Genomic DNA, 15,241 nt, shown 5'->3' on the forward strand with positions numbered 1-15,241 from the left:
GGATGGCTGATAGCTTTGGGACAGCTATGCATCTGACATTATCATATGGAAACAGAAAAAAAAAAGGGGGGGATGTGTGCTACCCCTGCCCTTAGAGGGGCAACACGTTGCGATGTGTGTGTGGACCCTCACAGGAGGGCAGGCCGCAGCAAGTCCCAACATCTCCTGCACCCCAGCACCGCCATGGCCAGGGCGGGCAGGGCCCACACCGCAGACCCCGAGCCCACCTCAGCCACAGTCTCCCTCTCTGGAGACATTCCAGCCCCACCTGGATGTGTTCAGGGCCCACCTCAGCCAGTCTCCCTCTCTGGAGACATTCCAGTCTCACCTGGATGTGTTCCTGTGTCACCTGCTCTGGGTGATCCCTGCATTGGCAGGGGACGTTAGGTTAGGGTGATCTCCAGACGTCTCTTCCAACCCGAACGATTCTGTGATTGTTATTTTAGCTCGTTTATTTTGTACTGGCAGAGAGGTGAAAAGGGTTTTGACTCTTTCTACGCCGCTTCTATATACTGACCTGGGGAATTTCAATTTTCGGTACAGAAATCTCTCCCCTCCTCGGGGCACGGCCCCCCCTGGCGAAAGAGCAGCCGTGGCAGAGATTCCGGACCTTCTCCACACGCCCGCCCCTGTGGCGGGGCCAGCCCGGAGTGTCCCGGCTGCAGAGCTCCCGGACATTCTATTCTCCACACGCCCGCCCCTCTGGCGGGGCCAGCCCGGGGTGTCCCGGCTGCAGAGCTCCCGGACATTCTATTCTCCACACGCCCGCCCCTCTGGCGGGGCCAGCCCGGAGTGTCCCGGCTGCAGAGCTCCCGGACATTCTATTCTCCACACGCCCGCCCCTCTGGCGGGGCCAGCCCGGGGTGTCCCGGCTGCAGAGCTCCCGGACATTCTATTCTCCACACGCCCGCCCCTCTGGCGGGGCCAGCCCGGGGTGTCCCGGCTGCAGAGCTCCCGGACATTCTATTCTCCACACGCCCGCCCCTCTGGCGGGGCCAGCCCGGGGTGTCCCGGCTGCAGAGCTCCCGGACATTCTATTCTCCACACGCCCGCCCCTCTGGTGGGGCCAGCCCGGGTTGTCCGCTCCGCCTTCGCCGACCCGGAAAGCGTTTGGAGGTCGCGCCGGGAAGATGGCGGCGCCCATGCGGTGAGGGGAGAGCGGCGCAGCAGCCGCTGCCATGAGCGCCGCCGGCCGCTGCTGCCCGCCCCGGGCGCTCGCAGGTACCGGGGGGCCGCAGGGCAGAGGGCCGGTGTGCGGGCAGGGCCGGGAGCCCCGGGGCTGCTCTAGGGAACGCTCCCCGGCGCTGCACGGGCAGGCGTGTGCGGGGCGGTCCCGGGTGCCGCACTGCGCTGTGTGTCCTCCACACAGGTTTGACTTTGGTGCTGTCCTGTGGCAGCTGCTTCCTCTCAGCACTGCTTTCGCAGGATGATCTTGTGTATTTAGTCATAGGGCAATACTGTATCCATCACCAAGGCTGCCTGAGCTTACGCAGCGTTTAGATAACATTTTCAAGGTCAGGGTGGGTTTGTTGGGGTGTCCTGTGAGGGGGCAGGAATTGAATTCACTGATCCTTGCGGGTCTCTTCCAGCTCAGGGTATTCTGTGAAAACACGTCTTTTTGGAGCTCAGGATTTCGGAAGAAACACCCAAAATTATTGGGACGTGCCTACAGTTCAGTTTTGTGCCCCTAGGGATAAGAAAGAAAAGGGATTGAATGTCTCCAGGGAAGGGAACGTAGCTGGGGAAGCGTCTGGAGCACCACAAGCAGCTGGGGGGGCTCAGCCTGAAGAAAAAGAGGCTCAGGGGAACTTCCATTCTCCACAATTCCACAGCACGAGGGTGCAGCCAGGTGGAGGTCAGGCTCTGCTCCCAGGAAACAAGGGACAGGATAAGAGGAAGCAGCCACAAGTTGTGCCGGGGATATTAGGCAAAGTTTCTTCACTGAAGTGAAGTGGTGGTGAGGCACTAGCACAAGCCGCCCAAGGCAGTGATGGAGTCAAACATTCTTGTAAGGGTTCAAAAAAAAAATGGATGTAGCACTTAGGGGCATGGTTCAGTGGTGGACGTGGCAGTGCTGGGTTAATACTCAGACTTGATCTTAAAGGTATTTTGCATCTTTAATGTTTCCAGGATTCTGCAGGGTCAGATCTTTCAACTGGAGCAGCAAACATTTTCTCTCAGCTGACCCTGGTTCCCATTTGTTGGGCTGTCCTGTGTCACAGCTGACAGCAGGCACTATAGTCTTAATCAGAAGCAAACTCAGTGGCAGAGAAGAAACTGGAATCTACTGTTATATTTTACCTTGTTTTGCTTTAAGCAGGATTATTTGTTTGGCGTCTGAGGAACACTGGCGTGCCGCAGATACCGTGCCAGTTTGTGCACCTTTACCATGTGGCCAACAACAGGTTGATTACCTTTCAGTACTTCAACTTTCTCAAACGAATGGTAAGTCAAGGAGTGTATTTGTCCTGTGTTCGTCCCATGTAATAAGTCAAAATGGAATTCAAACACTAACTAGTTAATGAAGGTAGTGTTTTTTTATCAGCCAAACTCAGGCAATTCTAAGGGTCTCCATTTTTCACTAAATCAGAGTTAAAGCACTTGGTATCCTAAAACGTCTGAAACTGGAGGAAACCTTTTGTAGCAAGGACAGTGCCTTGTCCAGCAAAGTCTCCTCTGCTTGACAGGAGGCTTCTGTGACCTTGAAATAGGGCACTCATCTCCTGTTGAGAAACATGCCACAAAATTATTTCAAAATCATTATTTATAAAAACGCTAGTAAAGTCACATCTGTCTAGCAGTCATACAAGTGGTAGATGGAACTCACTTGTAGAGGTGTTGTGTTCTGAGTTAATCAGTTTGAGTCAAAATTCCTGAGCTCATTAAGTTAATGGGTTACATTTACAGTGTGCAGTTATAGGTATTAAAAGAGCTGTAATCATCATTCAAACCCGTGAAATTGCATCTTTTTTTTTTTGACCAGTTGTGTCATATGTAAGTGGATGGTAGTAATTTTTTTTAATTGTGCTGCAGATTTGAACTATATTCACATTGCTCATTTGGAATTGCAGACCACTCTTTCTCATTGTAATTATCAGTTGAAATTTCTGTCTTTCTAATTACTGGTTGAAAGTTCTGTCTTTCTATGCTTCTGGTGCTTGAAATATATAGAATATTTTGGGGAAGAAAATAAGGAGAATCTAAAAGGTCTTTTTCTTATTCTGTGTTTATTCTGTGAGCTCTAAAAGAGAGCGAACAGCTCCTAATTTGTTGTTCAATATATGTTCCTTTGAAATTTGTTGTCTAATTAATTAAAAAAAAGACTAATGTGGGAGATTTTATATCATAGGTGGTAGACTGTATTTTTTGCCATATTTTTAATTTTTTCATTTCTTAAATGTGCACAAGTTTAGTACTTATATTTGGAAACTGAAGTTGTATGGGCAATTGTATGTTTTTCGGTTTAAAAGTGAATTTTGTTTGCTCAAAGGTTGGACTCAATCTTGGAGGTCATTCTAACCTTTATTTTTCTGTGGAATTGATTAGTTTTAAGTCAAGTTGTGTTACCTGGTGGTTTTGAATATGAACAAAGAGTTTGCTGTTGTAGCTATGGGGGAGGAAGTAAGATTATTTAAATGCAATTCTCCAAGCTTACATAAATATTATTGATTCAGCTGTGAGTTGTAAAGCTGCTTTTGTAATATCTAAGCCAACTTCAGAGGCTTTTCTGTGTGTGAAATAAGTCTGAAATTCAGACTAACTCATGACTCAGTTGTGTCATGGAAGTAATTCTCCTAACAAGAATAAAATAGCAATAATATTCTTGATGTTAATAAAGTGAAATGGAGAGAAATATCTTTATCTATTTGTTTTAACATTTCTCATTGTATTTAGTATGTAACACAGTGCAACAAAGACCTCAGACAACGAGCCAAACCGAAGGTGGATTCAATTGTGTCTCCTTTTCATGAGCTTCAGCAATTGGATCAGGAAAAAAAGATTGTACACAAAAATAGCCCAGTTTCACCTGTTCATCAGTCCGGGTCTGAGACATCAAGCATAAATGAGTTGAGAGAAACAAAATCAGCTGTGAGAACTGAAGACTCAATCATACACGTGGGAGCCGAATCCAAAGAAGACAGACAATGGAAAGAAATGAAGCTACGGCTGGATGATTTGCCAGGAATTTTGGCACGCTTGTCCAAAATCAAGCTTACAGGTATTACTGGTCATTTTTTCTCATTTCTCTGCATTCTGCTTCATAGCAGAATTCTTTGGGATCTCACTGCTATGGTTTAGGTTTGCATGTGATAATTCCCACTTCACTGATGCTAAATTGGATCAATTTCATGAACTATGTGCTAAGAAAATTGTTTTATGGAAGCATTTGATAGTTTTCCCATTAAATTTGTTTAAAAACAATGAGAAGAGCTTGCATCCTGTTGTCAGCTATTTTCTGGGAAGTAAGCAAGTGTTAGTAGACAGACTGTGGTGAAACTGGATAAGGAATTTACAAGTAATGTGTTCAGTATTTGAAGTTGTCTTGCTTAAGTTTACCAGTGTTCTGTCTTATTTACATCCTTTCACTGTAGTACTAACTGGTCTAGTGGTTGTGAAATTAGCACTAGGAGTCCCGACATAAGATAATACAAATAGTTTTCAATATTAAAAAGGAAAACGTTTGAGTCTGACAAATTGAATTTTATGAAAGGAGATCTGATTTACTTTTCAATCAGTGATAGTATTGTCCCTTCAAACCAGCAATTTGTTAAGCAATTGCCTTGCAGCCTTAACAACATCTTGTCTTGTTCAAGTAGTAATACTTAATGACTGTAAGTTTCTCCTTTGCCTATGGAAACAACTATAACTAACCCCTTTGCCAATAGGTAGTGCTATGTATACTTTTATTTCTAAGGAACCTCTAATGATCTGACTAAAGCCTCACATCTTGTCTATGATAAAAAGTCCAGGAACAGAAGTGTAATTTCCTAAGTCCTTGCCTGGGTGCTCTCCAGGTAATCTGATAACAAGACTGTTCTTTGTCATAAAAAATGTTACAATGAATGTACTGAATTCAGTTTACTTTCAAAAACTTTTTTGTCTTGCAGTATGTAAGTTTTCATTGTTTGTTTTTCTGTGGAAAAATCTTGCTGACCAAGTAGAGTGTATAATGGTAATTTACATTTTCATCTCAGTGCTGATGATACAGCTTGTGTTTTTGATTTGGCAAAACTGATTTTGTTTGCACATCCAAGTTTTCTTATTGTTTTTGGAAAGCCTGAGGGGATTTATTTTGTGCTGGTAAAGAGTTTGATGGGATTAAAAATGAATTTTGATATTTACTATGTCACTAACACATTAGACTTGGAAATTTCAAACTCAGGTTATATAAAGCTCTCACTAGCACATTCAGCAATTATCAGGATTATTTGCAGCAACTTTGTGGTACATACAGCCTCAATTATTGCCTCATCTTTCTCTGTGCATTATACAGGCTTGTCTTTTTCTCACCCATGCTGTTCAGTTTTAGTAATACTTTACTTCTCTTGGGTTCACCATGGGTAACTTGGAACATTTTTTCCAACTTGTGTAATCATTTAGACAAATTCTAAATTCTGTAAAGGCTATACTGTTGTAGTTCTTTTTTTTTTTTTTTTTTTTTTTTTAAGAAGAATAAATGCTCTGAGGTCAGTTTTTAAGTTGCAAATGTCATACAACTCAGTTCCTTTTGCCTATGAATTTCTGATAGATCTCATATCCTGTGTGGTTTTTTTGGCAGACACTTTATTTATACTTTTTAGAGTATGAAATAACAAAAAAACATACTCTGCATGATGCTAAAATGGGACTTCCTTATGCTCTGTTCTTTTCCCTCTGCTGCTGGAAGGAGATTTTTTTGTTTGTAGTATGAACTGTACTTCACCTTGGAAAGGAAATGAGTTTTGCTATTTCCATACTCTCCTGCTTCATATAAACTGCAGCTTTTGCGACTCTGCCATTAGACGCTCTGTCCTAAAAAAAGGAATATATTTTTGTTTATATTCTTTTGCTGTAGAAAACAATTAGGAGCATTTAATTAAATGTCACATAATCTCCCTTTTTGGGTTCAATTTCCATTGATTCTCATCTCTGTGGTGTTTTATGTTGGCTGCTCTCTGAACAGCTGTATCCTACCATCCAGGTATTGGAAAGCTAATGGCTCTATCTGTCTGATAGGTGTGGAGGCCCCTGCCCCCGGAGAGGACATTGAGGGTCCTGCCCCCTGCACTCCCCTGGAGAGCAGACAGTGCATGGGCCCCCCCCAGCTCTGGATTGGCCACCCCAGTCCTGTCCCCTGGTTGGTCAGTTCTGTATCCTTTCCCTGATTGGTCCAAGTTTCGATCCCCTAATTTGTTTATTAATGTTCTCCCTGATTGGTCCGTTTCCTCAGTTTGTAACCCCATTGGTTGTTGGTAAAACCCCACCCCCTTTGGTAGGTGCATAAAACCCTGAGGGCCGAGCCCTTCGGGGTCTGCGGTTCGTGGGCGGTGCTGGAATGGGGAAGCCTCCCGGGGACCGTTCTTGGCTCCTGTGTTTCGTTTTGTGCCGCTTGGGATCGCTCCCTCAGGAAGAGCAGCCTCCAACAGTTAGAGCCTTGTCTGGACTGATAGTCTTGGACTTCACAAAAGAGCTGAAATCCACCGAGGTGCTCTGCGCCACCTGGGCTGAGGCTGCCTTGCTCAAGGCAACTCACTAGGGAAGGTCGCTGCCCTCAGAAGAGCCAGCCGGGGGCAAAGGCTGGTGGTGATAGATAGGTTTTCACAATTATAAGTGCTTTGCTTTCTACTTGATCCTAAAGTTAATGTGTAAGTGAAAATAGGAGAGAGACTAGGGGAAGGTATGGGAAAAGGAGGAAATTCTAGTGATTCATAATGTGCACACATACACAGAGTTTCAGGTTGTCTTGTTTTCTAAATTTAACTTCAAGTTTAGATTTAAGTAATGTGTTCTCCAAGGGTTACAGATGAAAATTCAGATGAACTGTATGTTCCCAGTTGATTCTGAAATAACAGCATTTATTCTTTAAACGGTAACTTCAATATAGCCAGAAACTTTGACAAAGATTTATTGTTATTGTTCTGATTGTTGATAGTCTTTATTAACAGTTCTAAATCTATTTCGTATACTTGTCAAAATAACTCTTTTTTTGTGATTATTAAACCAGTAACTATTATCATCCCATGAAAGAAACTAAAGCTGAACAGTGGTACCTTTTTGGCATTTGGTTTTCCATGCTATGAGAAAAAATGAATGAAATAAAAATAAACTATAATTACAGTTCATTTTTAGCAAAGTATTTTAAATTTTTTTGATGGTAAGAAGGGGTTATCTTCTCTGTTTGTAATATTGCATTTGAATTTGGCTTGATTTGATGCAGACTTGTTTCAAATCATTGTCCCAAATTTAAGTTTGCTTCAGGAGCTTGGCCTTTATTAGTGTGCAGGATTTGTATCAAAACTCTGATGTCCCTGAACAAACCTGGGTTTACAAAGGACATGTCGGTCAGGTGGGTAGCACTAAATACTGCTGCTACACTTGGCTTTCCAGAAATCAAAGCGTGAAAACTCAGGAAGGAATATTTCTTCAGGTTTTGGGATGCTACGTTCCTTTGAGGGCTATGTACTGCTATTTATTTGCAGTAAAGCAGTGAAATTGTTTCTTCAAAAAAAAGTAGAAATGCATTTGCTTTTCTCCTTCCTTATGTACTGATATATCACCAGCACAGGAGTAGAAGGGGCATCTAGAAAGGACTGATTTGCTTTGGCTTTTTGTGCTTTTATTTTGGCTTGGCTACTTTTTAATAGTAGGTAAACAAAACGTGACATAGTGATTCACATGCTATAAATATAAAGGATTTATAAAGGAAGAGCACACTGTGATGAAGTAGAAAAGGAATGCAAAGAACACACTAAACTTTTGGACTGTAATTTTATGCCAGAAACATTATAATTAATTCTTTCTCACCAATCCATTAGTATTTTCTTTTTCATCTACATTGATGTGGGAGACAAATGTCCCCTGTTTGGTCTTGTTAAAGCTAAAAATGTTTAAAAGACTGAAAATAAGGCTTTGGCTGAGATCATAAGTTTAAATCTTGGCTTCTTTTTGAGGAGCCTGTATAATGCCAGCTCCCATGAACAGGTCTTAAAAGGATCGGTTCCATCTATTATGCAATAAGGTGAAGTTAATTTGGCCCCTAGTGCACTAAACTAACGGGGATTAAAAAACAAACAGGGTCAATTACCTCATTCCTTTGATGTGATCTCAATTAAATATACTTTTCCTCCATGAGGGAAGTTGAAAAGTAAATGATTGCATCCACAGTTAAAGAAAATAAACTTCCCAATCCAAAGGGAGCGTTTCCCTATTTCCTGTTAATGTGTTGTGTTGGAATATCTGGGTAATGAGGGAAGCATGGGATGCCTGGTGTGCAAAGCCTGCCCAAACAAGAAAAAATACCTGCTTTAATGGGATATGGGAGAGAATGTACTGCAGCCTTTTTAAATGAGATCCTGATAAGTCATGTTGAAATGACTGCCTAAATTAATCTGGAGAAATCAATGGGGACTTTAATTAGTGCTGTAACCGTACAGTGTTAGAATTTCTTTGGGGTCAGGGTAGTGGTAATGTTACACTGACTGTTTGCCAATCCATTCCACCTTTCGTCTCCAGTAAATGAGTTGGTGTTTTCCCATAATAAATTGGTGTAAAGTGCTCTCTAAGATAAGTTTTAATTAAATTCTTGTCTAGAAGTGAATGCGTGATTTATTATGCAAAAAAATGAATGTAATCACTCTTGAAAATGCAAATGCCACTGTTCACAGTCATTTTCAGTGCATTTTTTAAACTCTCTCAGCTGTACCAATGCATTTCATGTTTCCTTGTGCATTCCTGAGGAGGATTCAAGAGTTTGGAAACTAACACGGTGTTGTATTAATATAATAATTAAGGTCTAATCTCTCAGAATGATCAGTACCTTCATGTTCTTTTGTCTGGGGAGGCATCAGAATCTGTGGTTCTTTCAGAGCTCCTCAGAAGGGTAAAGTTCTGTCACAGATTCACTGTATTGTAGAAGTAGCCTTTGAATCTGTAAAAAGGCTAAATAATTAGTACTTATTGTAATATGCATGGTATTACAATAATATTCAGCAATCAATGGATTTTAATACTTAAAGAAAAAAATTGTGATGAGTAGCAAGTTTTCTCCATTGTGTTTTCAGGATTAAATCCTAAGGTTCTTATGTAGGCACAGTTCTTGAAATGAGCACTTTGCATGTGAATACTTACTGGCAGGTCTCTGCCATGACATTTAATTTTTCATCTCAAGTAGTGCTGCTTAATGGATAATCCAGGTATTCTCAGACAGCAAAGATTATTTATTTGTCATTTAACTTCAGATGAAAAGGAGACTTTGTAGGAATCAGCAAGATAAAAACATTTTAGTGCTTTGTTTTAAGGTAGCTGAGGTCTGAAACATGTAACTACATCAGAATATAATTCAAATAACTTCTGTTTAATAACTAATAATTTCAGATTGTAAGGTTCAAGGTCATAAGCAAGATGTTCCATAAGTGTGCTGACTTCTATAGTATAAGAAATTTGTCATGCCATACTATTTCTTGCCAAAAATTAGGCTTTTGAGACCTATTATTTGGCTAATTACAATATTACGATTGAAACTTTAGAAAATTTTTTTTTAAGGGTGTGATTTGCAGTACTCTACTAAAGTTACAATTTTGCATGACAAAACTGAAATAGTTTTTTATGAACCCACTCAAATTTTAAGGCCATTAACTGTTGTTGGATCTCTGTGACGATGTGATTGTACTTTCAGCCCAAAGTGGGCATGTCAAATAGGAGTAACGGGGATAGAGATTGTGCAGTGAAATTACTGTAGCTACATGCCCCAAGTCTGTCTTTGACTCTGCACTACTTAAATTCCTGCTATAATTTGATATAAAGTATATATCTCAGTGTGGGATTTTTTTGTACTGTTTTTCTTCTGTGTTAGATTTTGCAGTGATGTGTGATTTACTGGAACAAATATTTGACCTGTGTGTGTTGTGTGGGGCAGTTTGTTCCAGTAGCAAAACCCTAAAATAGAGAATACAGAGACACAAGTTGTATCCTTACATTGTCTGCTAATGTGCTGCTGCTTTTGGCTTTCTTATTTCATCTCTGGCATTTCTTCTCATTTTTGATTTCTTTATGTAGCGTGTTTGTATTAATTGTATCCAGTTCCTGGAGCCACTGCGAACCATAAAAATAGCAAGAAGTTAATCTGCACAAGAGTGCTTTCAGAGTTTGAAAGCTGGAACTCTGGTGTTATGTACAAAGATGGTTTCTTGTCAATGCTTTAAACTGTGTTCTCACATATATTGCAGCTCTGGTTGTCAGCACCACGTCCGCTGGCTTTGCCATGGCCCCGGTCCCGTTTGAGCTCACCTGTTTCCTGCTTGCCTCCATTGGAACTGGCCTGGCATCCTGTGCTGCCAACTCTATCAATCAGGTCAGTCTGTCTCTTCATCTATACAGCAAGCTGGTGTCGTCCTGGCTTCTGAAATGCTGCCAGGAGTGTGACTGGCTGGCCGGGATTCCTGTGCCTTCAGCTGCTGCCTGAGCTCTGAGCTGCTGAGACTGACACCGCAGAAGTAATAAATGCCTGAGAATTCAAGTAGAGTTGCTAGGCACAGTGTGTTTATATAGAATGGAATTGATGAGGTTTTAAGCCTCCCAATAATAATGTTTGTCTTGGTAATACCCAAGCCTGGGTCCCTGGAAATGACAGGAAGAACTGGGTAATTGGAGTGTGAGAATAGCTAATGGGGCTCCAGCTTTATGGGCTGGATTCTTCAGTTGTGTTATTGTATGACCTTGTTGGATCTGTCTAAAGAGTGGCTCAGATCCACTTAAAATGCCTGTACTGGGACTTGAGTGAGATTTTGTCGATGTTGGGATCATGGTATCTCCTGCACATGTGCAGAACATACTGAGAACCTCCATCGTATGGAGGTTGTTCCATGCCAGAGATGTTCCAGGCACCTGAACTTGAGCTTCCCTGCATGTGTCAGCATGCCTGTGGAGCTTGATGCTGATCTTGGCTTTCATGCACTCAATTGTGAAGCACAATGCCTCTTGGGATCTCCTGACCTCCCAAAGGAAAGCCTAACCAGTGAACAGGTAATAACACTTGTGGGTGCTGAATGGAGTTTCAAAGTGTAGTAGCCATGGTCACTTTCAGTTGTGAATGTGATCTGGAAAAAGAAAGAGCAGCAGCAGTGCTCATTGACATTTGACAGCACTTCGAGGTTTCAGCAATCACTTGTGGGTCTTGGGCCTCTGGTAATGGAGGTTTCTTGTGATCCTTACCCCAGAGTCAACTTATTTGAGTTGGGCTCTTTGATGTTTACACCTTTTAACACCTAAGTTGTAGCATGTGATGCATTTTTCAGGATTTCACCCATCAGCATGCATTTTGTTCAGCCTGAGGTAAGTCATATTTACTGTTTTTACAGGTTTTAGTGTTAATTTCACTGAGCTTAAAACTAGGGCAGGCAGCTAACTGTTTTCTCTGCAAAATGGGAAGGATGATGCATGATTTTTACTTGCTTGGAAATGTTTAGGTAGTCTGCCTAACTTGGAAACACATAGATAGCCTTGAAAAATATTTTTAAGTAAGTCACGCTATTTTCTGAAGAATACCTTTAGTTATCAGGTACGTATTTTTCACACAATGGCTGAGGAGAAACACTGTCATAACTAAGGTGAAGTTTTGCTGGGTTTTGAGAAAAGTTTAGATGTACGCTTTTCCCCTCCCTTTTTTCCTTTACTACCTTTTTAATATTAAAAATTAAATTCATGGGTTGTTCTTTAAAATATTTGCTGTCATATGTACCTTCACTTTTGATGTGGATACTACTAGACTAACAGAATTAATTGCTTATTTAGAGAGTCCTGTGCACCTTGTCTTGAGATTTTGCCAGATCTTCTGAAGAGGTGACATTCACACACAAATAACTGGTTTTCTTTGTCTTCAGCTTTCATGTATTGCTCATCGTATTTTGTCCCAAAAGTAGGCAGTTTTTAAACTCTTGGAAGCCATTTTTTTAAGCTCTTGAATTACTCAGGGGTACAGGAATTCTGTGCTGTTATTTTGAGTTGGACAATTGGGATAGGAAAGGGGAGTTAGGAGGAGTGCAGGAACTTTGTGCTGGGGCTCGTAATTCACTCTTTGCTCACTGCAAATTACTCCAGCCTCAAGATGTATCAAAGTGCCTTTGGCAATTTCAACTGAACACTTTAAATTTTCACACTTGGTCAGGTTGAGTCACTTGCCTGCGTAGAGAGACCTTGAAGGCAGATTACTCCTACTAAAAAATATAAAGGAAGCGAAAGGAAAGAGCTGTGGTTGTTGATCTGTTGTTTATCAGTGGATCCTTTCAGTTGTTGAGTGTTGTTTTCCTAGTGTTACTGTGTCTGAATTGGCTGGGAATTTAATTTTCCATAAATACTTAAAGCTTGGGTAATCCATCTTGACGATTGGAAAGGAGAACGTTTGACTTGGAACTTCCTTTATGGCTACTTTGCTCTGTCCATTGCTCCCCATACGCATCCACTTCTTTGGCAGCTCATGACTCACGTTTCCCCTTTGCTCCTCACTATCCCTTGAGGACCTTTTTATATGATAACCATCTTTCCGCTTCCCATATTGCTATAAATCTGTACATCTTTAAGGGCAACTCGTATTTCCTATTCCTCTTTTCTCTGATAAATCTATGTGCACGATTTACAGTCCTCCCCATATGTCGTGGGAAGGTGAAGTGTGAATTGTATGAGATTCTTCCCTGTGATTTAGGACAGGATATGAGGAGCCTGGTCCTGTGAAAATGTAATGAAGATTCTGTAAAATTCATGGAAGTATTGATAGAAACTTGTTACTGCTCAGGTTCTGAGATTTGAGGGGTTTTTCCTGGTTTTTTTTTTTCCCTTCTCTGAACTACTTGATTTTAGTGATGTGGTAGGAGCTGAGATGGTTTTACCCCAGTGAATTAAGCTGAATTAACTATTTAAGTTGACTTAGGTCCTGGGGTGGGAGCTAGGCCTGTGCTGAGTTGTACACAGACACCAAAACATTGTATTTTATTTTTTTACTAAGTTGGTCTGAAACAATTTTCTAATTATCACGTTCTCCTTGTTTTCAGATGGTTGTATGTCATACTTTAAACTTATTGTTTCCTGTCTGGAAGAGCCAGAAAGTTACAAAAATGTGCTTAAGTGGAGATTCTTGCCCCACTTTCACTGTTTCTAACAAGAAAGCAATAAAAAAACCTGGTGCAGATTGATGACTTTGTATTTTTTCGTTGTTTATAGAAGTACAGTCTGGATATTTATTCAGGTGTGTGTTTAGAAAGATATTTCACAATCCACAAATTCTAAATTTTAGCAGTGCTTTCCAAGGCAAATAGAAAGAATGCATTTTGGTGGCAATTCTGTGAAATTGGACAATGATTTTTAAGGAGCTTGTGACTTAGTGTTTTGTGACTTGAAAGTGAAAAAGTCTTACTAGAAAATACACACAAAAATTACAAAAGGGAGATGTGGTGCCTCCAAGGTCATTTTAGAAACATTTGTTTAGAAAATGTCAAGGAAAGTATCTTGGAATAATTTATGTCGGACAGAAGTTTTAGAGAAACAGAGTTGGGCTGGAGGAAAATGTTACAAATTCTGGGGATCTGGATAATTATCAGAGGGTCCTTGGGTTTTCCTGTGGCGTGTGTTAGGTCTTCGGACTGTGAGGGAGGAAACTCCTATGGGAAGGTGCCAGTGAACACAGAGTGTTTTATTTCTCTTGTCTTCCACCAGTGTTTCTGCCTCTGCCTCACTCCTTCCTATCATAATACTTGAGAGTTGTACCTCACACCTAATCCAGCATTGCAGTGCCTCCCAGAGACAGTGCTCCCTGTTCTCTTCCACATCATCCAACACCACGTTATGTCCTCTGGCCCTTCAGAGTTGTACTACAGCATGTCACCACTTCTCAGTCCCACCTGCTAAAACTGCTTTTGTCTTTTTTTTCCCTCTCTTTCTAACAGCATTCTTTCTTTTTTTCATCATTGAAGTAACTTAAAATTATTTTGGACAGGTGTTCTTTATTGGTACTCTGTCTTTTGAAAATAACCATTATCTTACAGTGGGTTTTAATTAAAAAAAAAATCACTTAATGCATTTCCCAAGGACTGGATTGGGACACATTGTGTCTGTAACATTACTAAACTAGCCAAAATTTCCAGAAAATCTCATAAGAAGGGATCAGTCTTACTAGTTTTAGTTATGGTAAGGAAATGGAAATATATTCTGGGGTTTCATCTTGTAAAAACTGCATGTTAATCTTGAATCAAACAAATAAATGCCTTAGTGTTGTTCCTTACCAGTTACAAATCAATTAAGTAAATTTGGTTTTTTGATTAGGGAAGACTAATTTTGTAACTTCTTTTTTCCTGTACTCCAGGCTCTCGTAGAAATGGACTGGGAGAAAAATTATATTAAGTTAGTTAATAATCTTTTGCTTTTTCACAGCTCTGGTTTTTGATGATTTTTGAAAACTCACTCAAGCTTCAAGGAGTGGAGGCTTACATTTATATTAGGGAGAAAACATGTCATTTCTGAGACTTCTAAGATAGTCACCTCTGATTTATGAGGAAGGAGATAAAACATGAAGAGATGTTTACACCACAGTACACGGCATTTAAAATGTTAGAGGAATCACGTGCACATTTTATATGTCAAATACATTCTTTTGTAACTGCAGCATGGCTAAAAAGTGGGAGAGAACTAAGAAGATGAAAGCAGGATGTTTAAAGTGGTTTGAATTTAGTAACTGAGATAAAATGATGGGCTTGAGTTTGACTGATGGTATCTTGACAAGGAAGTACACTGGGCCGAACATCTTATCTGAAGTTAGAGAACTAAAAATGAGGAAATCTGTAAATATGTTAAGCAGGATGAGAGAATAAATTAAATTAACATTCCTGTCCCTTCAGGGTCTGATCTGATGGCTGCGTTTTGCTCTCAAAGTCTCATATTCTCCTGACAGTGGTGATTCCTTAGAAGTGTACCTGTAAGGAGTGGGAGGAGTGGGTTATTGTTAAAATAATGGACTGAAATTTGGGATTTGAGTTCAGTTACCAGCCCAGGGAACGTG

At 40.9% G+C, this 15,241-nt stretch overlaps 1 protein-coding gene across 2 annotated transcripts in view; it reads left to right on the forward strand.

Annotated features, from left to right (window-relative positions):
• Window positions 1-1,118: 1,118 nt before the first annotated feature.
• Window positions 1,119-15,241, forward strand: part of COX10 (cytochrome c oxidase assembly factor heme A:farnesyltransferase COX10) — an 82,748-nt gene continuing 68,625 nt past the window's right edge. The window contains exons 1-4 of one of the 2 annotated variants that reach the window (XM_083874650.1): window positions 1,119-1,221; window positions 2,318-2,445; window positions 3,895-4,219; window positions 10,425-10,549. In XM_083874650.1, the coding sequence (XP_083730776.1) occupies window positions 1,179-1,221; window positions 2,318-2,445; window positions 3,895-4,219; window positions 10,425-10,549 (621 nt within the window). In that variant the 5' untranslated portion in view covers window positions 1,119-1,178. The remainder of the gene's footprint in view (window positions 1,222-2,317; window positions 2,446-3,894; window positions 4,220-10,424; window positions 10,550-15,241) is intronic. The other variant, XM_083874651.1, reaches the window with a different exon arrangement.

The sequence above is a fragment of the Zosterops lateralis genome, assembly GCF_965231275.1.
Source record: "Zosterops lateralis genome assembly, chromosome: 18".
NCBI lineage: Eukaryota > Metazoa > Chordata > Aves > Passeriformes > Zosteropidae > Zosterops > Zosterops lateralis.